The 23,257-nt window shown below is 64.5% G+C and overlaps 3 protein-coding genes across 12 annotated transcripts in view; all 3 read left to right on the forward strand.

Annotated features, from left to right (window-relative positions):
• The window catches only part of BICRA (BRD4 interacting chromatin remodeling complex associated protein), a 40,359-nt gene extending 35,919 nt beyond the window's left edge, over positions 1 to 4,440 (forward strand). For 8 of the 10 annotated variants that reach the window (XM_072848821.1, XM_072848819.1, XM_072848822.1 and 5 more), the window contains one exon: positions 305 to 2,203. In XM_072848821.1, the coding sequence (XP_072704922.1) occupies positions 305 to 1,515 (1,211 nt within the window). In that variant the 3' untranslated portion in view covers positions 1,516 to 2,203. Of the gene's footprint in view, positions 1 to 304; positions 2,204 to 2,652 lie in introns of those variants that run through there. The other 2 variants (XR_012039982.1, XR_012039981.1) reach the window with 2 other exon arrangements.
• A 1,625-nt stretch (positions 4,441 to 6,065) lies between these two features.
• Positions 6,066 to 17,443, forward strand: EHD2 (EH domain containing 2). Its single transcript, XM_072848856.1, has 5 exons — positions 6,066 to 6,975; positions 8,540 to 8,637; positions 11,684 to 12,096; positions 15,635 to 15,799; positions 16,817 to 17,443. The coding sequence occupies exons 1-5, from the start codon at positions 6,578 to 6,580 to the stop codon at positions 17,351 to 17,353; spliced, it is 1,611 nt and encodes a 536-aa protein (XP_072704957.1). The 5' UTR covers positions 6,066 to 6,577; the 3' UTR covers positions 17,354 to 17,443.
• Positions 17,444 to 19,263: 1,820 nt separating this feature from the next.
• Positions 19,264 to 22,934, forward strand: NOP53 (NOP53 ribosome biogenesis factor). Its single transcript, XM_072848880.1, has 13 exons — positions 19,264 to 19,488; positions 20,047 to 20,111; positions 20,230 to 20,314; positions 20,420 to 20,625; positions 20,952 to 21,022; positions 21,106 to 21,201; positions 21,279 to 21,383; positions 21,498 to 21,668; positions 21,770 to 21,945; positions 22,033 to 22,099; positions 22,524 to 22,600; positions 22,723 to 22,779; positions 22,880 to 22,934. Exons 1-13 carry the CDS (start codon positions 19,292 to 19,294, stop codon positions 22,884 to 22,886), a joined length of 1,380 nt encoding a protein of 459 aa, XP_072704981.1. The 5' UTR covers positions 19,264 to 19,291; the 3' UTR covers positions 22,887 to 22,934.
• Positions 22,935 to 23,257: the final 323 nt, after the last annotated feature.

A 23,257-nucleotide genomic window follows, 5' to 3' on the forward strand; every position in this document is an offset into this window, starting at 1 on the left:
GGGAAGTTCTCGGAGGGAAGAGGGGCTGAGGGGCGTAAAGCTTGTGGGGAAAAAAAAAAATACATCCCAGCACAAGCAGGGAAATTTGCAGAATATATATTTTGCCGTCATATTATGATAATAATACTAAATTTTTTAATTTTAAATTTTTATTTTAATTTTTTTTATTTTAAAATAAAATGTATTGTTTTAAAATGTAAACATTTTATTTAAAAAATATTTAAAATTTTTAATTAAAAAAAAATTGATAAAGGGATAGCGTTTCGTGCTCGCGCTAACGCCCGACGTGGTGTTTCCGTTGCAGATGAGTACGTCTCGTCGTCCTCCCGCTCGCAGAGCCTCTCCTCCTCGGCGGCCCTGGCCTCCGTCTCCAGCGTGGCGCCGGCCCCCGAGAGCCTGAAGGTGCCCCCCGCGCAGACGGCCCCCCCCCTCCACCCCACCAAGCTGGTGATCAAGCACAGCGGGGGCTCCCCGTCGGTCACCTGGGCCAAGGCTTCCCCCTCCCTGGACGGGGACGAGGACGCCTTGCCCTCGAGGAGCAAGCCCCCCATCAAAACCTACGAGGCGCGCAGTCGGATCGGCCTCAAGCTGAAGATCAAGCAGGAGGCCGGCCTCAGCAAGGTGGTCCACAACACCGCCCTGGACCCCGTGCACCAGCCGCCCCCCGTGTGCCGAGTCATCAAAGGACCCGACCCGCACGGCTCCGCCGCCGTCACCGCCGCCGCCTCCACCGCCGCCGGGCAGATGAACGGGACCGTCGACCACGTAACCTCGGCTCCCGCCGAGAAGAAACCCATCGTGACCTACTGCCGGCTGCCTCTTCGCAAGACTTACCGCGAGAACGTGGACGCTTTCGTGGCCGAGAAGCCCGCCGACGCCTGCCCCAAGGGGAGCGCCCCGAAAGCCGACAAACTCCCCGGCGCCCTCGTCATCAAGCAGGAGGACGGGTCCAGGAGCGTGATCACCTCCCACAAGAGCCAGGACAGCCCCTCGGCGGCGGCGGCCGCCGCGGAGAAGAGCCGGCCGGAGGAGAGCTCCAAGCTCCTGTTCTTCAACAGGAGCGACGCCCGCTCCCTGGTCCTGCAGGACAGCCCGGCCCCGCAGAAGACCGACGACTCCACCAGTGGCCTTATGAAGGAGCTTGCGGAAGTCGAGGACGAGTTTTACCGCGGGATGATAAAACCGGAGCCCCCCGACCAGGGCTCGGGCTCGGAACTCACCTGGGAGGTGCCGCTGCCCCCGGCCAAGCGTAGGAAGTCGGAGTCCTTCGAGGTGGACAACGCCAGCTTCTCCAGCGACAGCCCCCAGGACGACTCCCTCAACGAGCACCTACAGAGCGCCATCGACAGCATCCTCAACCTGCAGCAACCTCAGACTGGGGGCCAGAACGTCCGGACGCCTTCCTCCTCCTACAACTCCTCCTCCTCCCCCTTCTCCTCGCCCGTCCACCGTACGGACGCCTACCTTGCCCCTAATCACAACGGTGGCCTTGGAGCAAGGACGTTGAACAGATAACAGAGAACCAAACGGAGCGGCAGCGGGACACTGAGCGAGGACCGGAGAAGAAGAAGGAGAAGGAGAAGAAGGAGAAGAAGCTCTTGCTGGTTGGATGCGGTTGAGCCCCACGGCGGTGCCACCTCCCAGAGACCCGACGGGCCGGGCCTGGGCCGGGAGGAGCGGGGAACGGAGGGGCGTCGCGGGGACGCTTCGCCCCAGTGTTTATAGAGACGGGGGGGGGTTTGGATGTTGTAAAGCGCGAGCGGAGGCTGGATTTACCACCCGCACCCACCTCACGAGCGGCAAGCGCGACGCGACCGAGCGCCCGGGGGCGGACTGGATGGGGCCCGTAGGTATTGTCGGCTGTGTAATTTAGATTCTGTAACAAATCGCTAATATGAATATCCGATCGGTCTATTCTCTCTTCCCCCCCCCCCCGCCCCTTCTCCCCACCCTGCTCCCACCCCGGCCGGCCGTAAGCTCGGAGCAGGTCGCGAGAATCAAACCGGTGGGGAGGCCAAAGAGGACTCTGCAGTCGTTGCCCCGGGGGCAAAATTTATCCTTCCTTTAAGTTATTTCCGATACCGCGCGGGCTTTTGGACCCTCTCGCTGGTCAGCAAAGGGGAAAAAAAAGAAAAAACAAACAAAAAATTAGAGGAGAAAAGCGAGGAAACACAAACACTAATGGCTGAAAGGAAAAGCAAAGTTTACAGGGAGTTTTATGCCCGGAGGAGGAGGAGGAGCAGCAAATCCCTCCGGAGGGTGGGAGCTGGCAGGGGCCGGGGGGGGACACTCTGCCTCGGCTTTTCCCCGTCGCCCCCCGGCTCTGCCTCGGCTTTGCCGCAGAAGGCCGAGTTTTCGAAGTTTTCGAAAACAACAGAGCGGTTGTGCGCCGCGAGCGCGCCCTTCCCAAAAATCAGTCTTTTGTCCCATGCCAGAAGCTGCGGGGAGGATCCGTCCGTCCCCGCTCTGCCTTAGGCCGTCCCTGCCCAGACGGTGCCAGCGAGGACGCCGGGTTTTTTCCTGCTTTATTTTCCCGTTTTCCCGGTGTTTGCGCCCGCAAGCCGCCTGTCCCGCGATCCCCGGTTTCTTGGTTTTTTGTGGGTTTTTTTGGATTTTTTTAATTTTTTTTTCTTTTTTTTTTTCCTTTCGGAGGCAATAAGTTAACCTTGACTCTCAAGTGCCATCGGGTGCGCGTGCCACTGTCCCCTGCGAAGCCCGACCCGTCCCCCAGCCGCCTACGCCAACCCGTACGCATACGTATACGTACATCCGCATATATAGATGAGCGGCGAGCGCCGGGGGTGCGCGTGTGTGTACGTATGTGTATATACAGCGGCGGGGGCGGGGGGGGTACGTATAGGGGCCGCTCCCCCGCTTCGGAAAACCCGGGGAAACGGGGCTTCGGGGGGCAAAACGCCGCAGAGCTGGGGCGGAACGAAGGGCAGAGGCGGCGGGAAGGGGGCGAGAGCGACCGGGGTCTGAACGGCAGCTTTTTCCGGGTTGTTTTTTATTGTTATGATGATTTTTTCTTCCCCCCCCCCGCCGCCGCCCCCCCTCTGGAAGCGATTCCCCTGCTCCGCTGACGGGGAGCCTCGGCGCGGGGTTTGGTGGTGTAAACAGGGAGGGATCACCCTTGGAAACAGAAAACATCCTTCCTCCCCGGCCGGCGGCAGCTCCCCCTCCGCCGAAACCCAACAACCCGCCAAAAAAAAACCCAAAACCACAAAACCCACCAAATGCCAGTTTTCAAGGCCGGGGCCCCCCCGCTGGTTGGTTTTGGTTGGGTTTTTTTTTTTTTTAGGGTGGAAAAAAAAAAAAAAACCAAACCAAAAAAACCTAGGAAAAGAGCAAAGCTGGAGTTTTGCTCCCCTCGCTCTCCGGCCCCCGCGGCGTGCCGGAACGCCGGAGCGTGCGTGGCATCGCCCAGCGCCGGGACGAGGCTGGAGAGGAGCCAGGGGCGCAGCCCGCAGCCCCTCCCGGGATTTGTTTCTTTTTTTGGGTGCTTGGTTGGGTTTTTTTGTGGTTGTTTTTTGTTTTTTGTTGGGTTTTTTTTTTCCCCTTTGCTTCTATATTTTTAAAAATTTTTTTTATTATTATTATTTTTCCAAGAAGGAACCATAAATCTGCTTTTCCCGAGCCTGGGAACGGGCGGCGAGCGCGCTCGGCATTCCTACGTGCTTGCTCACGGCGCGCTGGCTCACCGACGCTCGGCCGCCGAACCCCCCCCCGCTCTTCAGTCCACAAATTCCCGCTGCTTTTCATTTGCCCCCTTCTCTCGGGGGAAAAAATAAAACCCCCATCCCGCATCGCGCCTTCGGGGAACACCGGGAGACCCGGCCGCCCGCGTCCCCGCTCCCCCTTTTCCTCTTTTCTCACCCAAAAAGGCCTTAGAGCAGCCGGGGAGCGCGGGATTCGGCCGCGGGGGGCTGGGGGGGTCCCTCGGCTGGGGAGAGCCAAGCCAAGGGGGGGGGGTTTATTATTATTTTTAATTATTTTTATTTTTATTGTCTTTTTCCTGCACCGTTGGAGACGCGCGGGCGGATGCCGCCGAGCGGCCGGACCCCCCGAGCCCCCGGCCGGGGTAGCAATAAGGGACGACGATTCCCAGGCTAAAATATTTGGCGTTTTCTTTTTTATATATACATATATATATATAAAAATGTATATTAAATTGTTTGGGGTTTTTTGTTTAGTTTTTTTTTTTTTTTTTTAATCGAGAAGGACGCGTGGATCGGGCTCGTTAGCTCCTTATTTTTCCTTTCTCTGCGAGACGGATCCGTTGGAAAACCCCAGATTTCCCTTTTCACCCAAAAAGGGCCGTTCGGCGCCGCGGGCGGGGGGTGGGGGGTGGGGGAGAGAATTTGGGGAGAAAAATCCAGGTTTGGCCATTGGGATCTTGCATTGCACCCGGGGAGGGGGGGTCAGCCCTTTCCCACCCGTTTTCATCCACGTTTTGGGGGGACTCTGCTGCCCGGGGGGGGGGGTAATCCCCATTCTTGGGGGGGGGGGGAAGGCAAAAACAGAGGGGTCCCCCAAATCCCGCCCCGTCCTCGCCCCGGAGCGGTGACGGGGGTAAGGACCCCAGACGAGCCCCTGCCCCCGCCCCTCCCGCCCCGCCGGTACCAGTGAACGCTATCACAGTTCGAAACAAAATATAGTACTATAAAATAATTTTGTACTGTATTTATTGTGTATAACGATTTTTTTAAAGAATTATGTACATTTAGTACTTCTGTGTAAATTAAATCGCTCTTCTTTTTAAAAACTGCGCCCGCCTCGCTGGTCCCTCTTGCTTTCGGCAGCACCCAACCTCGCCCCCAAACCCCCCCCCGGCACCGGGAAAATGATTCGAAATCGGGATAAAACCGACAAGCGGCCGTGGGGCGGAGGAAGGGTCCCGGCTCTGGGGGGAGCCCGAGGGGTTGGGGGGGTCTGGGGGCCCTTGGCTGTTGTGGGGAGAAAAGGCCCGAAGGGGAAGGAGGGACCTGGGGGCGCTGGGACCCCCCCTCCCACCCATGAGTGGGGCTGGGGGAGACGCCCAGGGTCCCAATCCTGACCCACGAGTGGGGCTGGGGGAGACGACCTGGGACCAGGATCCCACCCATGAGTGGGGCTGGGGGCTGGGGGAGACGCCCAGGGCCCCAATCCTGACCCACGAGTGGGGCTGGGGGGCTCAGGGAGACGCCCAGGGCCCCTCTCCTGACCCACGAGTGGGGCTGGGGGAGACGACCCGGGACCAGGATCCCACCCATGAGTGGGGCTGGGGGCTGGGGGAGACGCCCAGGGCCCCTCTCCTGACCCACGAGTGGGGCTGGGGGGCTGGGGGAGACGCCCAGGGCCCCTCTCCTGACCCACGAGTGGGGCTGGGGGAGACGACCCGGGACCAGGATCCCACCCATGAGTGGGGCTGGGGGCTGGGGGAGACGCCCAGGGCCCCGCTCCTGACCCACGAGTGGGGCTGGGGGGCTGGGGGAGACGCCCAGGGTCCCAATCCTGACCCACGAGTGGGGCTGGGGGAGACGACCCGGGACCAGGATCCCACCCACGAGTGGGGCTGGGGGCTGGGGGACACCACCAGCATCGTGCCAGGAAACCGCGGGGGGGAGCCGGGGGGGAGCCGCCGGCAGAGCCGGGAGGATCCCGCAACCACGGGAAATCCCGGAGACGCAGCGAAGCCCCCCGGACCCCGACCCCCGTGGGGGTCACGCAGCAGGGCCGGGGGTCTCGGGGGGGCTTCGCCGTGTCCCGGCGGAACGAGCCACGCGTGCGGCACAGGCCTGTCCGGCACAGGAACCGCGGCGGCCGCCTCTCGCGAGCCCTCCCCAACCCGGCCCCTTCCCAACCTTATTAATTTTTTAATTTTTTTTCTTTTATGGCTCCGTCTCAACCCCGGCGGCCTCCGCTGCCCCCCCCCGATAATTTATGTTAATATATTCCCCCCCCAGCCCCACAGCCCCAGCCCTTTTCTCTCCGCCGCCTCCGGCCCTCGCTCAGATCTTCTGCGGGACCTTCGGCATCGCCGGGACGGGATTTTCCTCCCATTAAAAAAAAAAAAACAACCCCAAAAAAAAAAAAGAAGAAAAAAAAAAAAAAAAGAGGAAAAAAGGGAGAAAAAGAAGAAGAAAAGAAACAAGGCGCTTCGGCCGGGAGCAGCGGTTCGCTCTGGAACGCCGTGCCGGCAGCCCCGCTCTCCCCAGGGACCCCCCGGCAGCTTTTCGCCGCGATTTTTTGGGGGAAAAAAGGCCGTTTCCTCACTGGGAAGAGGAGAAACCCCCCCGGCCCTGTGAGCCGCAGCCCCCAGCCTCGCCAGGAAGGCCCAAAACCCCCAAACCCTCCTTTTTCGGCCTCGATTTCTGCTGCGTTTCTCCCCTGAGGAGCCCGGGACGGGCGGGGGGTCCCACCGAGCACCCCAGCACCCCGCAGCACCCCATGGCTCAGCCCTCCAGCTGAGCCGGGCAGAGCCAGCCGCCCCCTGCGCCAGCACCCCTCCGCGGGACACCCACTTTGGGGTGCCGCTCGGGACCCCCCCCAAAAAAAACCTTCTCCCTAGGCCTTGCCCCCCCCCTCCATCGCCGGGATGTTCAGCTGGATGCGGAAGAACGAGAAGAAGAGCCCCGAGGTGGTCCACACCGTCACCGAGGGGCTGAAGACCCTCTACAAGAAGAAACTTTTACCGGTGGAGGAATTTTACCGTTTCCACGATTTCCACTCGCCGGCGCTGGAAGAGGCCGATTTCGATAACAAACCCATGGTGCTGGTGGTGGGGCAATATTCCACCGGGAAAACCACCTTCATCCGCTACCTGCTGGAGCAGGACATCCCCGGCAGCCGCATCGGGCCCGAGCCCACCACCGACTCCTTCGTGGCCATCATGCACGGGGAGACGGAGGGGATCACGCCGGGCAACGCCCTCATCGTCGACCCCAAAAAACCCTTCCGGAAACTCAATCCCTTCGGGAACACCTTCCTCAACCGGTGAGTGCGGACCCCCGCGTCCCCCATCGCCCCCCGGGCTGCTGGGCGAGGGGCTCCCACCCCACGGACACCCCCGAACCGAGCCTCGCTGGAGCAAAGCGCCCCAAAAACGGGACCCCCCACCCCGCCTCCGGGAGATCCCGGATTCCACCTTCCAGTTCCCTGGGGTTTCCCCATTTTTCCCCATTTTTTTCCATTTTTCCCCATTTTTCCTCGTTTTTTCCCCATTTTTTTCCATTTTTCCCCATTTCCCCCCATTTTTCCCCGTTTTTCCCCATTTTTTCCATTTTTCCTCATTTTTCCCCATTTTTCCCCTTGTTTTTCCCCACTTTTTTCCCTTTCCCCATTTTTCCCCATTTTTCCCCGTTTTTCCCCATTTTTTCCATTTTTCCCCATTTCCCCCAATTTTTCCCCGTTTTTCCCCATTTTTTCCATTTTTCCCCATTTCCCCCCATTTTTCCCCGTTTTTCCCCATTTTTTCCATTTTTCCCCATTTCCCCATTTTCCCCATTTTTTCCCCATTTTCCCCATTTTTCCTCATTTTTTCCCCATCTTTCCTTGTTTTTTCCCCACTTTTTCCATTTCCCCACATTTTTCCCGTTTTTTCCCCATTTTTCCCCATTTTTTCCATTTTTCCCCATTTCCCCCAATTTTTCCCCGTTTTTCCCCATTTTTTCCATTTTTCCCCATTTCCCCATTTTTCCCCATTTTTTCCCCATTTTCCCCATTTTTCCTCATTTTTCCCCATTTTTCCTCGTTTTTCCCCCACTTTTTTCCATTTCCCCACATTTTTCCCCGTTTTTTCCCCATTTTTTCCCCATTTTTCCCCATTTTTCCCCATTTTTTCCATTTTTCCCCATTTCCCCCATTTTTCCCTGTTTTCCCCCATTTTTTCCATTTCCATTTTTTCCATTTTCCCCATTTTCCCTGGTTTTCCCTGTTTTTTTTCCATTTCCTCCCATTTTTCCCTGTTTTTTCCCCATTTTTTCCCCATTTTCCCCCATTTTTTTCCATTTCCCCCCATTTTTCCCCATTTTTTCCACTTTCCCCTATTTTTTCCCCGAGTGGCCCCCACCCCACGGACACCCCCAAACCGAGCCTCGCTGCAGCAAAGCGCCCCAAACCGGGACCCCCCGTCTGCGGGGGATCCCCCATTTCACCCTCCAGTTCCCCGGTTTTTCCCTGTTTCTCCCCGTGTTCCCCCACCAGCCCCTCCCCCCGCTCAGCCCTGGGGCCGTGGGGGCCCCCCGCTCCCCGTTTTCCCCAGCAGCCCCCCGTGCTCAGCCGCGGGGGCTGGGCAGCTTGGGGAGGGTCCCACTTGGGGTCACCCCGTGGAAAGGCCGGGGGGGGTGTCCGCTCCCTGCCCCACGCGGGGGCCGTGGGGGGGGGATGAGCCAGGCGTCAGGAATGCGGCCCCGCAGCCGGCCAAGCCCCCCCGCCCCGGGGCCGCCTCGGAAAGACGCCGTCAGAGCCGGCCCCGAGAGCCCCCGGACACGAGTGGGTGCGGACCCCTGGCAGTCCCAACCCCGGGGGCCGGGGGTCTAACGCGGCTCCTCCCACGCAGGTTCATGTGCGCCCACCTCCCCAACCAGGTGCTGGAGAGCATCAGCCTCATCGACACCCCCGGCATCCTCTCGGGGGCCAAGCAGCGCGTCTGCCGCGGTGAGGGGGGGCCCACCCGCGACCGCGGCACGCGTGGGCGGGGTGCCCTCCTCCCCGCCTCCCCCCGCGGGCTTGGGGCTGGGGGGGGGGGCGCGAGGGGGGCCCGAAGGAAGGGGAGGGGTGCAAGATAGGGTGGGGTGCGGGGGGTGCAAGGTGGCGTGGGGCGCGGGTGGGTGTGGGGGTGCAAGATGGGGGTGGGGGTGCAAGATGGGGTGGGGGGTGCAAGATGGCGTGGGGTGCGGGGGGTGCAATATAGGGTGGGGTGCGGGGGGATGCAAGGTGGCGTGGGGTGCGGGTGGGTGTGGGGGTGCAAGATGGGGTGGGGGGTGGAAGATGGCGTGGGGTGCGGGTGGGGGTGCAAGGTGGCGTGGGGTGCGGGTGGGGGTGCAAGATAGGGTGGGGTGCGGGGGGTGCAAGGTGGCGTGGGGTGCGGGTGGGGGGTGCAAGATAGGGTGGGGTGCGGGGGGGTGCAATATAGGGTGGGGGTGGGGGTGCAAGATGGGGTGGGGGTGGAAGATGGCGTGGGGTGCGGGGGGGTGCAAGATAGGGTGGGGTGCGGGTGGGGGTGCAAGGTGGCGTGGGGTGCGGGTGGGGGTGCAAGATAGGGTGGGGTGCGGGTGGGTGTGGGGGTGCAAGATGGGGGGTGGGGATGCAAGATGGGGTGGGGGGTGCAAGATGGCGTGGGGTGCGGGGGGTGCAAGATGCGGTGGGGTGTCAGAGTGGGGTGCTGCGGGGGGCAGAGGGTACTGGGGTGCTGCGGGGGGCAAAACGAAATGGGGGGCTGCTGGGGGTGCGAAGCGAAGTGGGTGCAGACGGGGGTGCGAGGTGCGATGGGGTGCAAATGGGGGTGCAGGGTGCCAATGGGGGGTGCGAACCGTAAGGGGGTGGCAATGGGGGGTGCAAGCTGTAAGGGGGTGCCAGTGACGTAACGGGGTGCTGCTGGGTGGGGCAGGGCGCAGCGGGTGCCAGCGGGTGGGGCGAGGCGCCAGCGACGGGTGCCAAAGGCGACGCAATGGGTGCTGCCGGGGGGTGGGGGGGTGGGGGGGTGTGGCACCCCCACCCACTGCTCCCCAGGGCCGCGATGAGCAACGAGGGGGTCCCATGGGGTGGGGGGGGCGGGCAGGACCCCTTTCTCAAGCCCGGGGGTCCCCACAACTCCAAGGCCTCCGCCAATTTTCCAGCCCCGCTGCGGAGGCCGTGCCCCCCCCGGAGCCCCCCTTTTCCTTCCCCACCCCAAAACCTTCGGCCTCTGCCAAGAGCCCTGGCACCGGCTCCCGAAACAGCCCCGTGGCGGGGGGCTTGGCTGGCGGAGACCCCCGCGGGCAGGGGGCTGGAAAAGGGGGGAGAAAGAGGAGGGGGAGGGGGCTGGGGAAAAGGGGAGGGGGTCTGGGAAAAGGGGGAGGGCTGGGAAAGGGGGGTGGGAAAAGGGGGGTCAGGGCTGGGCTGGGGCTGGGTCGGAGCCAAATTCCTGGCTGGGCGCTCCCTGCCGCGGCACGGGGGGGCACGGGGGCCGCGGGGGGGAGGGGTCAAGGACGGGGACGGGGTCAAGGTCGGGGTGAGGGGCGGGGGGGGGACAGGGACAAGGCCGGGCGGGGGCTCTGTCCCCCCCTCGCCCTTTTTGGTGCTTTTTTCCAGGCTCTCGGGGCCTCCGGCTGCGGGGGGTGGGGGTGGGGGCTGGGGTCCTGCGCGGGGGGGACAGCGGGGGCGGGGGAGGAGGCGGCCAGGCAAGGCCCGCTCAAGGCGGGGTGGCTCGGGTTGGGGTTGGGATTAGGGGTGGGATTAGGGGTTAGGTTTGGAGGTAGGGATGGGATTAGGGGTGGGATTAGGGGTTAGGGCTGGGATTAGGGTAGGATTAGGGGTTAGATTAGGGGTTAGGGTTGGGATTAGGGTTAGGTTTGGGGTTGGGATTGGGATTAGGGTTTAGATTAGGGATTAGGGGTTAGAATAGGGGTTAGGGTTAGGCTTAGGGTTGGGTTTGAGGTTGGGGTCGGGATTAGGGGTTAGATTAGGGGTTAGGGTTGGGTTTGAGGTTGGGGTCGGGATTAGGGGTTAGATTAGGGGTTAGGGTTGGGATTAGGGTTGGGTTTGAGGTTGGGGTTGGGTTTTGGGGTAAGGGTTGGGATTAGGATTTAGGTTTGGGGTTAGGGTTGGGATTAGGGTTAGGTTTGGGGTTGGGATTGGGATTAGGGTTTAGATTAGGGATTAGGGGTTAGAATAGGGGTTAGGGTTGGGTTTGAGGTTGGGGTCGGGATTAGGGGTTAGATTAGGGGTTAAGATTGGGATTAGGGTTAGGTTTGGGGTTAGGATTGGGATTAGGGTTTAGATTAGGGATTAGGGGTTAGAATAGGGGTTAGGGTTGGGATTAGGGTTGGGTTTGAGGTTGGGGTCGGGATTAGGGGTTAGATTAGGGGTTAAGGTTGGGATTAGGGTTTAGATTAGGGATTAGGGGTTAGATTAGGGGTTAGGGTTGGGATTAGGGTTGGGTTTGAGGCTGGGGTCGGGATTAGGGGTTAGGGTTGGGATTAGGGTTGGGTTTGAGGTTGGGGTCGGGATTAGGGGTTAGATTAGGGGTTAGGGTTGGGATTAGGGTTGGGTTTGAGGCTGGGGTCGGGATTAGGGGTTAGGGTTGGGATTAGGGTTGGGTTTGAGGCTGGGGTCGGGATTAGGGGTTAGATTAGGGGTTAGGGTTGGGATTAGGGTTGGGTTTGAGGCTGGGGTCGGGATTAGGGGTTAGAATAGGGGTTAAGGTTGGGATTAGGATTGGGATTAGGGTTTAGATTAGGGATTAGGGGTTAGATTAGGGGTTACGGTTGGGATTAGGGTTGGGTTTGAGGCTGGGGTCGGGATTAGGGGTTAGATTAGGGGTTAGGGTTGGGATTAGGGTTGGGTTTGAAGGCAGGGTTGGGTCAGGCTTGGGTTCCCCTCCGCGCAGACCCCTCCAGGGGCAACGTGGGACCATCTGCACCCTGGGCACGGCAGCCCCCCCTTCGCGGGGTCCCCCGGCCCCACGGAGCCCCCAACCCCCCCTCTCCCCCCCCTCCCCCAGGCTATGACTTCCCGGCCGTGCTGCAGTGGTTCGCCGAGCGCGTGGACCTCATCATCCTCCTCTTCGACGCCCACAAGCTGGAGATCTCGGACGAGTTCTCCGAGGCCATCCGAGCCCTCAAGGGCAACGAGGACAAGATCCGGGTGGTCCTGAACAAGGCCGACATGGTGGAGACGCAGCAGCTGATGCGCGTCTACGGGGCGCTGATGTGGTCCCTGGGGAAGGTGTTCAACACCCCCGAGGTGCTGCGCGTCTTCATCGGGTCCTTCTGGTCCGAGCCGCTCCTCATCGCCGACAACCGGCAGCTCTTTGAGCTGGAGGAGCAGGACTTGTTCCAGGACATCCAGAACCTGCCCCGAAATGCCGCCCTGAGGAAGCTCAATGACCTCGTCAAGCGGGCACGGCTCGTCAGGGTGAGTGCGGCCAGCTGGGCGCGTGGGTCATCTCCACGGTTCTGGTGGGGCCAAGGGGACACCAGGAGTCCTTGGGGTTCTCCACGGTTTTGGTGGGGCCAAGGGGACACCAGGACTCCTTGAGGTTCTCCATGGTTTTGGTGGGGCCAAGGGGACACCAGGAGTCCTTGGGGTTCTCCACGGCTCTGATGGGTACAAGGGGACACCAGGAGTCCTTGAGGTTCTCCACGGCTCCGATGGGGCCAAGGGGACACCAGGACTCCTTGGGGTTCTCCACGGTTTTGGTGGGGCCAAGGGGACACCAGGAGTCCTTGAGGTTCTCCACGGTTCTGGTGGGGCCAAGGGGACACCAGGACTCCTTGGGGTTCTCCACGGTTTTGGTGGGGCCAAGGGGACACCAGGACTCCTTGAGGTTCTCCACGGCTCCGATGGGTACAAGGGGACACCAGGAGTCCTTGAGGTTCTCCACGGCTCTGGTGGGGCCAAGGGGACACCAGGAGTCCTTGAGGTTCTCCACGGCTCTGGTGGGGCCAAGGGGACACCAGGAGTCCTTGGGGTTCTCCATGGTTTTGGTGGGGCCAAGGGGACACCAGGACTCCTTGGGGTTCTCCATGGTTTTGGTGGGGCCAAGGGGACACCAGGAGTCCTTGGGGTTCTCCACGGTTTTCGTGGGGCCAAGGGGACACCAGGAGTCCTTGAGGTTCTCCACGGTTTTGGTGGGGCCAAGGGGACACCAGGAGTCCTTGGGGTTCTCCACGGTTTTGGTGGGGCCAAGGGGACACCAGGACTCCTTGGGATTCTCCACGGCTCTGATGGGGCCAAGGGGACACCAGGAGTCCTTGAGGTTCTCCACGGTTTTGGTGGGGCCAAGGGGACACCAGGACTCCTTGGGGTTCTCCACGGTTCTGGTGGGGCCAAGGGGACACCAGGAGTCCTTGGGGTTCTCCACGGCTCTGATGGGTACAAGGGGACACCAGGAGTCCTTGAGGTTCTCCACGGCTCCGATGGGGCCAAGGGGACACCAGGACTCCTTGGGGTTCTCCACGGCTCTGATGGGGCCAAGGGGACACCAGGAGTCCTTGAGGTTCTCCACGGCTCCGATGGGGCCAAGGGGACACCAGGACTCCTTGGGGTTCTCCACGGTTCTGGTGGAGCCAAGGGGACACCAGGACTCCTTGGGGTTCTCCACGGTTTTGGTGGGGCCAAGGGGACACCAGGAGTCCTTGGGGTTCTCCACGGCTCCGATGGGGCCAAGGGGACACCAGGAGTCCTTGGGGTTCTCCATGGCTCCGATGGGGCCAAGGGGACACCAGGACTCCTTGGGGTTCTCCATGGTTTTGGTGGGGCCAAGGGGACACCAGGACTCCTTGAGGTTCTCCACGGCTCCGATGGGGCCAAGGGGACACCAGGAGTCCTTGGGGTTCTCCACGGCTCCGATGGGGCCAAGGGGACACCAGGAGTCCTTGGGGTTCTCCACGGCTCCGATGGGGCCAAGGGGACACCAGGAGTCCTTGGGGTTCTCCACGGTTTTGGTGGGGCCAAGGGGACACCAGGAGTCCTTGGGGTTCTCCACGGCTCTGATGGGGACAAGGGGACACCAGGAGTCCTTGAGGTTCTCCACGGTTCTGGTGGGGCCAAGGAGACACCAGGACTCCTTGGGGTTCTCCACGGTTTTGGTGGGGCCAAGGGGACACCAGGACTCCTTGGGGTTCTCCACGGTTTTGGTGGGGCCAAGGGGACACCAGGACTCCTTGGGGTTCTCCACGGTTTTGGTGGGGCCAAGGGGACACCAGGAGTCCTTGGGGTTCTCCACGGCTCCGATGGGGCCAAGGGGACACCAGGACTCCTTGGGGTTCTCCACGGTTTTGGTGGGGCCAAGGGGACACCAGGACTCCTTGAGGTTCTCCATGGCTCTGGTGGAGCCAAGGGGACACCAGGACTCCTTGGGGCTCTCCCCATGGTTTGGGGTCCCCTCCCTGGCCCCAGGAGGTGGCTCAGGGGCTCCCGCAGCCCCGGTGGCTCCCGGCCACCTCCAACAATGGCTCCGTTGCCAAGGGGGGGGACGTCATCGTGTCCCCCCCGCCCCATCCTGTGCCTGGCTTCCTCGTTAAGGGTTTCCCGTGAGGTAGCGCCTTCCGCCCCTGTAATTACAGAATAATTAACGTGCCCCCCCGCCCCCCGCTCCCAGGCCAGGTCCCCCCGCCCCCGCCACCATGCTGAGACCCCCCAGGATTGCGGGGGGGCTGGTTTCGGGTTGGGGGGGGGGAGCTGAAACAGCCCCATGGCCGAGCCCATCACCCTGGCGTCTGGCCACGGGGGTCCGGGGGGGCAGGAGGAAGGCGGGGGGGGTTGGCGTTATTCCCCGTCTCCCTCTTCCCCCCCCCGCCGGCCTTATCGCATCCGGCCACCTGCGGCTGCGGCCCTTTGTGCGGCGCATCCGCTGCCCGCGACGCTCGGGGACGGGGACGGGGACGGGGCCAGCACCGCCACGCACGGGATGGGATGGGGCGGGAGTGGGGATGGGGTGAGGATGAGGATGAGGATGAGGATGGGATGGGGATGGGATGGGGATGAGGATGAGGATGGGATGGGATGGGATGGGATGGGGTGGGATGGGATGGGATGAGAATGGGGATGGGGTGAGGATGAGGATGAGGATGAGGATGAGGATGAGGATGAGGATGGGATGAGGATGAGGATGGGGATGGGGATGGGATGGGGATGGGGTGAGGATGAGGATGAGGATGGGGTGAGGATGAGGATGAGATGGGATGAGGATGAGGATGAGGATGAGGATGGGATGAGAATGGGGATGGGGTGAGGATGAGGATGAGATGGGATGAGGATGAGGATGAGGATGAGGATGGGATGAGAATGGGGATGGGGTGAGGATGAGGATGAGGATGAGGATTAGGATGAGGATGAGGATGAGATGGGGTGAGGATGAGGATGAGGATGGGATGGGGATGGGATGGGATGGGGTGAGGATGAGGATGAGGATGAAATGGGATGAGGATGAGGATGAGGATGAGGATGAGGATGAGGATGAGGATGAGGATGAGGATGGGATGGGGATGGGATGGGATGGGGATGGGGTGAGGATGAGGATGAGGATGGGGTGAGGATGAGGATGAGGATGAGGATGAGATGGGATGAGGATGAGGATGAGGATGGGATGGGATGGGGTGAGGATGAGGATGAGGATGAGATGGGATGAGGATGAGGATGAGGATGAGGATGAGGATGAGGATGGGATGGGGATGGGATGGGATGGGATGGGATGGGGATGGGGAGAGGGACAGGACGGGGGTGGAAATGGGGCAGGATGGGGCCGTGTGGCGGGTGGGCACCCATCCCCCCGTGGGGCTCCCCTGGTTTCAGCTCTCCCGCCGGAGGCTCTCAGCCGCGGGGGGGACCCAGGCGTCCGGGACCCCGTGCCGTCCCGTGCCACGCCGTGCCACGCCATGGACTCCCTCCACCTTCCAGCCCCCCCACCCCACCCCCCCCGGGCTCCCTGACCCCCCCGCTTTGCCCCCAGGTCCACGCGCACATCATCAGCCGCCTGAAGAAGGAGATGCCCTCCGTCTTCGGGAAGGACAACAAGAAGAAGCAGCTGATCGCCAAACTGCCGCTCCTCTTCGCCCGCATCCAGCTGGAGCATCACATCCCGCCCGGAGACTTCCCCGACTGCGCTCGCATGCAGGTGGGGACCCGGGGGCATCGCTCGACGCTCGGGCCGGGGGGTCCGGTGGGATGCTGAGCCCCGTGTCGGGATGCTGAGCCCTGTGCCGGGGGGTCCGGTGGGATGCTGAGCCCCGTGCCGGGATGCTGAGCCCTGTGCCGGGGGGTCCGGTGGGATGCTGAGCCCTGTGCTGGGGGTCTGTCAGGATGCTGACCCCCATGTTTGGGGGTCCATCGGGGTGCTGAGCCCTGTGCCGGGATGCTGACCCCTGTGCCAGGGATCTGTTGGGATGCTGACCCCTGTGCCGGGGGTCTGTCGGGATGCTGACCCCCATGTTTGGGCGTCCATCGGGATGCTGAGCCCTGTCCTGGGGATCCGTCAGGATGCTGACCCCCATCCTTGGGTGTCCATCGGGGTGCTGATCCCTGTGCTGGGGGTCTGTTGGGATGCTGAACCCATGTTTGGGGGTCCATCAGGATGCTGAGCCCCATGCCGGGGGTCTGTTGGGATGCTGACCCCCATCCTTGGGGGTCCATCGGGGTGCTGACCCCTGTGCCGGGGGTCCATCGGGATGCTGACCCCCATCCTTGGGGGTCCATCAGGATGCTGAGCCCTGTGCCAGGGGTCTGTTGGGATGCTGACCCCCATCCTTGGGGGTCCATCAGGGTGCTGAGCCCTGTGCCGGGGGTCTGTCGGGATGCTGACCCCCATGTTTGGGGGTCCATCGGGGTGCTGACCCCTGTGCCGGGGGTCCGGCAGGATGCTGAACCCATGTTTGGGGGTCCATCAGGGTGCTGAGCCCTGTGCCGGGGGTCTGTCAGGATGCTGACCCCCATGTTTGGGGGTCCATCGGGGTGCTGACCCCTGTGCCGGGCGTCCGGCAGGATGCTGAGCCCCATGCCGGGGGGTCCAGCCGGATGCTGACCCCCGTGCTGGGATGCTGACCCCTGTGCCGGGGGTCTGTCAGGATGCTGCCCCTCATCCTTGGGTGCCCATCGGGGTGCTGACCCCCCTGTCCGTCTCCCCCCCATCACCCAGGAGCTGCTGCTGGTCCACGACTTCGCCCGGTTCCCGGCGCTGAAGCCGCGGATGCTGGAGGCCCTGGATGAGCTGCTGACCACCGACATCGCCGCCCTGATGCCGCTGCTGCGGCAAGAGGAGCTGGAAGCACCCGAAGGCGCCGGGGTGCAGGGGGGAGCCTTCGACGGCACCCGCCAGGGTCCCTTCAGCGGGGCGGAGGAGGAAGAGGAAGGCGAGGAAGAAGAAGAAGAATGGGTCGTGACCAAGGACAAGGCCAAGTACGACGAGATCTTCTACGGCTTGGCCCCGCTGGGGGGGAAGCTGAGCGGGCGGCGGGCGCGGGGCTGGATGGTCAGCAGCAACTTGCCCAGCTCGGTCCTGGGCCGCATCTGGCAGCTGAGCGACGTGGACCGGGACGGGATGCTGGACGCCGAGGAGTTCGCCTTGGCCGGGCACCTCATCGGCGCCAAGCTGGAGGGGAGGGGGCTGCCGGCAGACCTGCCCCCCCGCCTGGTGCCCCCCTCCAAGCGGCGGCCCAAGGGGTCGGCGGAGTGACCCCCCCCCGGCCCCCCCAGATCTCTGTCTCCCACCACCACCCCCCGCTGCCACCGTCGCCCCAAATAAAGAGAGGATGAGGCCCGCGGAGCCCCGGCGGTTGTGGGTCTGGGGGGGTGTGCAAGGGGGGGTGCGGGGGGGGTGTAAAACGGGGGTGCAGGGGGGATGATGGGGGGCGGTGTGCGGGGAGGGCAGGTGCCAAGGGGGGTGCAAGGGGGTGAGTGTGCAAAGGGGTGTGCAAGGGGGTGAGTGTGCAAGGGGTGTGCAAGGGGGTGCAAGGGGGTGAGTGTGCAAAGGGGGTGCAGGGGGATGATGGGGGCGGTGTGCGGGAGGGGGGGTGCCAAGGGGGGTGCAAGGGGGTGAGTGTGCAAAGGGGTGTGCAAGGGGGTGCAAGGGGGTGAGTGTGCAAAGGGGTGTGCAAGGGGGTGCAAGGGGGATGAGTGTGCAAGGGGTGTGCAAGGGGGTGAGTGTGCAAGGGAGGGGGTGCAAGGGGGATGATGGGGGCGGTGTGCGGGGAGGGCGGGTGCCAAGGGGGTGCAAGGGGGTGAGTGTGCAAAGGGGTGTGCAAGGGGGTGCAAGGGGGTGAGTGTGCAAAGGGGTGTGCAAGGGGGTGAGTGTGCAAGGGGGTGTGCAAAGGGGGTGCAAAGGGGGTGAGTGTGCAAGGGGTGTGCAAGGGGGTGCAAGGGGGTGCAAGAGGGGTGAGTGTGCAAGGGAGGGGGTGCAAGGGGAGATGATGGGGGGTGGTGTGCAAGGGGGTGTGCAAAGGAGGGGGTGTGCAAGGGGGGTGAGTGTGCAAAGGGGGTGTGCAAGGGGTGTGCAAGAGGGGTGAGTGTGCAAGGGAGGGGGGTGCAGGGGGATGATGGGGGTGGTGTGCGGGGAGGGGGGTGCCAAGGGGGGTGCAAGGGGGTGAGTGTGCAAAGGGGTGTGCAAGGGGGTGCAAGAAGGGTGAGTGTGCAAGGGAGGGGGTGCAGGGGGATGATGGGGTGGGGGTGGGTATGCAAGGGAGGGGTGTGCAAAAGGGGGGTGCAGGGGGATGATGGGTGGGCGGTGTGCAGGGGGTGTGCAAAGGGGGTGCGAGGGGGTGGGTGCAAGGGAGGGGTGTGCAAGGGGGTGAGTGTGCAAAGGGGGTGCAAGGGGGCGCAAGGGGGGCGCGAGAGGGTGAGTGTGCAAGGGAGGGGTGCAGGGGGATGATGGGGTGGGGGTGGGTGTGCAAGGGGGTGCAAAGGCGGGGCTGCATGGGGGTGCCCGTGGGGAGCCCGGGGTGTCAGCGCACGGAGGAGGCGTGGGAGTGGGGACGCGCACACGCGTGGGTGTGCACGCGCGCGTGGGCGCATGGGCAGGTGCTCGGGTGGGTGCTGGCACGGGTGGGTGTGCGTGGGTGTGCGAGGCCGTACGGGGGCGCGGGTGCGCACGCGTGTGCGTGCCTACGTGGACGCACACGCGTGGGGGCAGGCAGGGGCACGCACGAGGAGGGGGGAGCCCACGCGGGTCCGGGCGTGAGGGTGCGTGGGCACGCGTGTGCCAGGGTGGGTGCCTGGGGGCACATCTGGGCTCGCATCTGGAGCCGGCTCGGGGGTCCGAGCCCCCCCCGGGCCCACGCCCCGGGTGTTCGGGGCACATCTGGGGGCGTGGAGCACATCTGGAGCCCCTCCCCCACCGCGCAGCTGGACACGGCCCTTCCCAAGATGGCGGCTCCGCCCTCCCCAAGATGGCGTCTCCGCCCGCCCCCGACCTCCCCAAGATGGCGTCTCCGCCCTCCCCCGCCCTCCCCAAGATGGCGTCTCCACCCTTCCCCGCCCTCCTCAAGATGGCACCTCCTCCCCTCCCCCCCCCCCCCAAGATGGCGCCTCCGCCCTTCCCTGCCCTCCCCAAGATGGCGGCAGGAAGTGGCTGCGCAGCGCTTCCGGTAGGCCCGGCGGCCTGGCCTTTCCTTTCAAGATGGCGGCGCCCGCGGCATCCTCGTCGTTCCTGGGCCTGGGCCCCGGGTCGCGGGACCCCGCTACCGTCCGCCGCCGCTCCCGCGGCTCCCGCAACCGCAAGAAGGGCTGGAAGCGCTGGGCCGGCCCCGAGGCGCGGCTGGGCCGCGAAATCGGCGACTTCCTCGAGGATGTGGTGCTGCAGCAGCGGGCCACGGGGTGAGGGGGGAGGGGGCCGGCGGGGCCTGAAGGCCTCAGGGGGACCCGAAGGCCTCGGGGGACCCGGGGGTGTCTCTTGGCGGGGGGGATCACGAGAGGCTTCGGGAGGAGTTGAGGGCACCCGGGGGTCCTGGGGAGCGAGAGGCCCACAGAGGCCACGCGGGCCCTTGTGGGGGGACGTGGGGGGTGTGTGAGGGGGTTTGGGGGCTCAGAGGGGCCTTGGGGGGCCCGGGGGTGCCCAGGGCCGGGACTGAGGGGTCTAGGGGGCGTCCCGGGGCTGCCAGCGGATCCGTGAGCGAGGGGTAGGGGCTGAGAGGGGTCTGGGGGGCTGGAGGTGGGGAGATGCCCCGGGGGCGCAAGGGGACTTGGGTTGCGTGTGAAGGGACTTCAGGGGGTCTTGAGGTGACACTGGGGGGTGAGGGGCAAAGGGGAGGACCCTGAGGATGGGGGGGGCACCGGAGGGTTTTAGAAGCCTTGGGGGGGCTGTTAGGGGAAGGGGGAGCTGTGGGGGGGCCCCCTGTGCCCCCCACCCGGAGGTGACGGGGGGCTCCTCCTCAGGGGGCTGATCGCGGAGCAGCCGGACGAGGGCCTCTTCTTCGTGGACACAGGCAACGCGGAGAAGGGTGAGCGGTGGGGTTTTTTTGGTGGTGGTGGGGGGGAAGCACCCCACATGTGTGTCGTCCCCCCCATTCCTTTCCTCAGCATTTGGGGGGTGACACGTGTCCCCCCCCTGCACCCCAGATCGGCAACTGAACAAGGGCAAGGAGAAGCCCCTGCACGTCGACCTCGTCCTGCGGCCCGACTCCAAGGTGCCGGCACCCAAAGAGTGAGTGCGCGGGGGGGGACACACGCAGCATCGGGGTGTCGTGTGTGTCGTCCCCCCCCCCACGGCTGACACCCCCCCACACCCCCACCCCAACTCTCCCCGCAGCATTTTGGCCCACCAGATCCCCAACGGGCGGAAGGAGAAGCGGCGACGGCAGTTTTGGGAAAAGCAGGCGGAAAAGGGGGTGCTGCCCCGCGCCGAGCGGCGCCTGCGGGCCCGGCTGCAGCGAGGGGGGGCCCCGCCGGAGAAAGTGCCGGAAAAGGGGCGCTCAGACCCCGCGAGGGGCTTCTACGACATCTGGGCGGCCGATAGTAAGCGGGGCGGCGGCGGGGGGACACACCGGCAAGAATCGGCACCGGCACCGGCGGTTTTGGGGGCATTTCCCCCGCTTTAGCAGCAATTTCTGTCCCGGGAAGCCAAAATTTGTGTGAAAATGGGGAGCGCGGGGAGGATGGGGATGGTATTGGGGGGGGGGGGGAGCGCGAAAACCAGTCCGGCACGGGGATTGACCCCCATTTTATTCACCAAACGTGGCCGGAGCCTCGAGTCGGGGTCACCCCTCGCCGTCCCGTGGTTTTGGGGGGGTCAGCATCACCCCGAGTCCGTGGGGTGAGGGTGGGTGCCGGTGTCCCCGCAGACCCCCTGGACCGGGCGCTGGCGGGGCAGGACGGCTGGTTCCTGCAGCAGACCAAGAAGCAGCGGGTGAAGGTGAGCCCGGCGCTGGGGCGGGGGGGTGCGGGGGGGGGTCCCCCGGGCAGGACCCCTCACCCCGGCTGCGTTCCCCCCCCCAGCGCCCCGCCAGGCTGCAGACGAAGCCCTCGCAGGTCCCCGCCGTGGAGGTCATCGCCGCCGGCGGCTCCTACAACCCCACCTTCGAGGACCACCAGGTCCGGGGACGGCGGGGGGAACATGGGGGGGGGGATATGCCCGGTTTTGGGGGTGACGGTGTGGCCGGCCCCCGCAGGCGCTGCTGCTGCAGGCTCACGAGGTGGAGGTGAGGAAGAAGAGGGCGGAGGAGAAGGTGGAGAAGCAGCTGAGGATCCCCGCAGGCACCGAGCTCCCCACTGCGGTGAGACCCCCGCCGGACAGACGGCCACGGGTTTGGGGAGGGGGGGGGGACACACACGCACGGGAGAGGCTCCGTTCCCAAAGTGGGGTGCTGACCCCCCCACCTCGCCCCCAGGAGACGGTTTTCCAGGAGCAGTGCGAGGGGCTGCTGGAGGAGTCGGGGGACGAGGAAGACGGGGAGACGCCGGCACCGCCGGCGGAACCCGAGGACGCCCCGAAAACGGCGCCGCGGCGGGAGAAGAAGACGGAGCAGCAGCGCCGGCGGGAGAAGGAAGCCCGAGCCCTGGTGCGGGGGCGGCCGGCGGGGGGGGGGACACGGCGGTGGGGTGCGCTGGGTGGGGGGGGGTACCCGTCTGCCGGGGGTCCTGACACGGTCGTTGCCCGCAGGCGGCCCGGCAGCGGCGGGAGAAGGCGGCGCGGTGCCGGCGGCAGGAGATTTTCCGCCTGCGTTCGCTGCGGCAGCAGGTGACGCGGTGGGAAGCGGAGCTGCTGCGGCGACGGCAGGCGCGCTTGGCCAAGCGCCGGGCGAAGGACGCGCTGCCCCGGCGCCTGGGGCGCCTCAAGTGAGTGGGGGGGGCGGGGGGGCTGGCGGACCCCCCCACACACCCCGGGGTCCCCTCCCTCACCCCCCGTACGTCCCCTCCCCACAGGTACGAGGATCCCAGCCTGGAAGTGCAGCTGAGCGGCGAGCTGGCCGAGTCCCTGCGCCGGCTGAAGGTGGGTCGCCCGCTTGGGGGGCTGCCGGGAGCGGGGGGGGGGGTCCTCGCCCCGGGGAGGGGGTGCCGGCGCCCCGTGATGAGACCCATCCTTGCGCTACGAGGATTCGGAGCCCCCTCACCTCGGGCTGCGAATGTGAAGGTCTTCGGGGTCCCGGGGCCTCGTCGCGTAGGCGAGGGCCTGGGTGCTGAGGGTGCCGGCGCCTCCCCAGCCGCTCGCGCCCCGCAGCGCCTCCCCAGCCGCTCGCGTCCCATGGCACGGCGCTGGTGGGGCGTGAAATGGCTCCTCCGCTCCCCTCCCGCTGGTGAGGGGGGCTTGCTGGGGTCCCCCCAAACCTGGCTGGGAGGTGGGGGAGTGGGTCCCCCGCCCCACAACGTCCCGTCCCGTCCCACCCCCCAACGGTCTCCCCCCCGCCCCGTTGCAGCCCGAGGGCAGCGTCCTGCGCGACCGCTTCAAGAGCCTGCAGAAGAGGAACCTGATCGAGCCGCGGGAGAGGGCCAAGTGAGTGGGGGGGCCGGAGGGGGGGGCCGCAGCTGCCCAGCTTGGGGGGCGGACAGGGGGGCATCGACCGCCCCACAGATTGGGAGTAGATTTTTGACCCCTTTCCTCCCGTCTCCCGCCAGGTTCAAGAGGAGATATCGCCTGAAATACGTGGAGAAGAGAGCCTTCCGGGAAGTGACGTGAGTGGGGCCGCCGTGGGGCCGCCGTGGGGCTGCCGTGGGGCTGGGGCCCCCCCCACCCCACCCCGGCCTCTCCCCGACCGCCCGCTCTCTGTTGCAGGCTGTAGCCGCGGATCCCGCCGGGCGACGCGTCCCAATAAAACCCTTCGCACCAGCGCCGCCTCCTTCGGCTTCGCGGTGCCCCCCCCCGCCCCGCCGGGCCGGTGCGTGTGTGTGTGTCCCCCCCCCCGGGGGGGGGCCCTGGCAGATGGTGCCTGGCTCAGCCCCTTTCCCTTCTTTAGAGCTATTAGAGAGCGGATTAGGGGCTGCAAATCCGGGGGGGAGGAAAAGGGGGGGTCGGGCACCCTGCGGCACCGGGGACCTCCCCTGCCGCGCTTGTGGGGGGGGGGATCACCCAGCGACACCCCCCAACCCGCCGGTTAGAGCTCAGCTCGGCCCTCCAGCCCTTTTATTTACATTTTTGGGGGTTGGAGGGGGG

Source organism: Ciconia boyciana, chromosome 33, assembly GCF_034638445.1.
Source record: "Ciconia boyciana chromosome 33, ASM3463844v1, whole genome shotgun sequence".
In the NCBI taxonomy this organism is placed as follows: Eukaryota; Metazoa; Chordata; class Aves; order Ciconiiformes; family Ciconiidae; genus Ciconia; species Ciconia boyciana.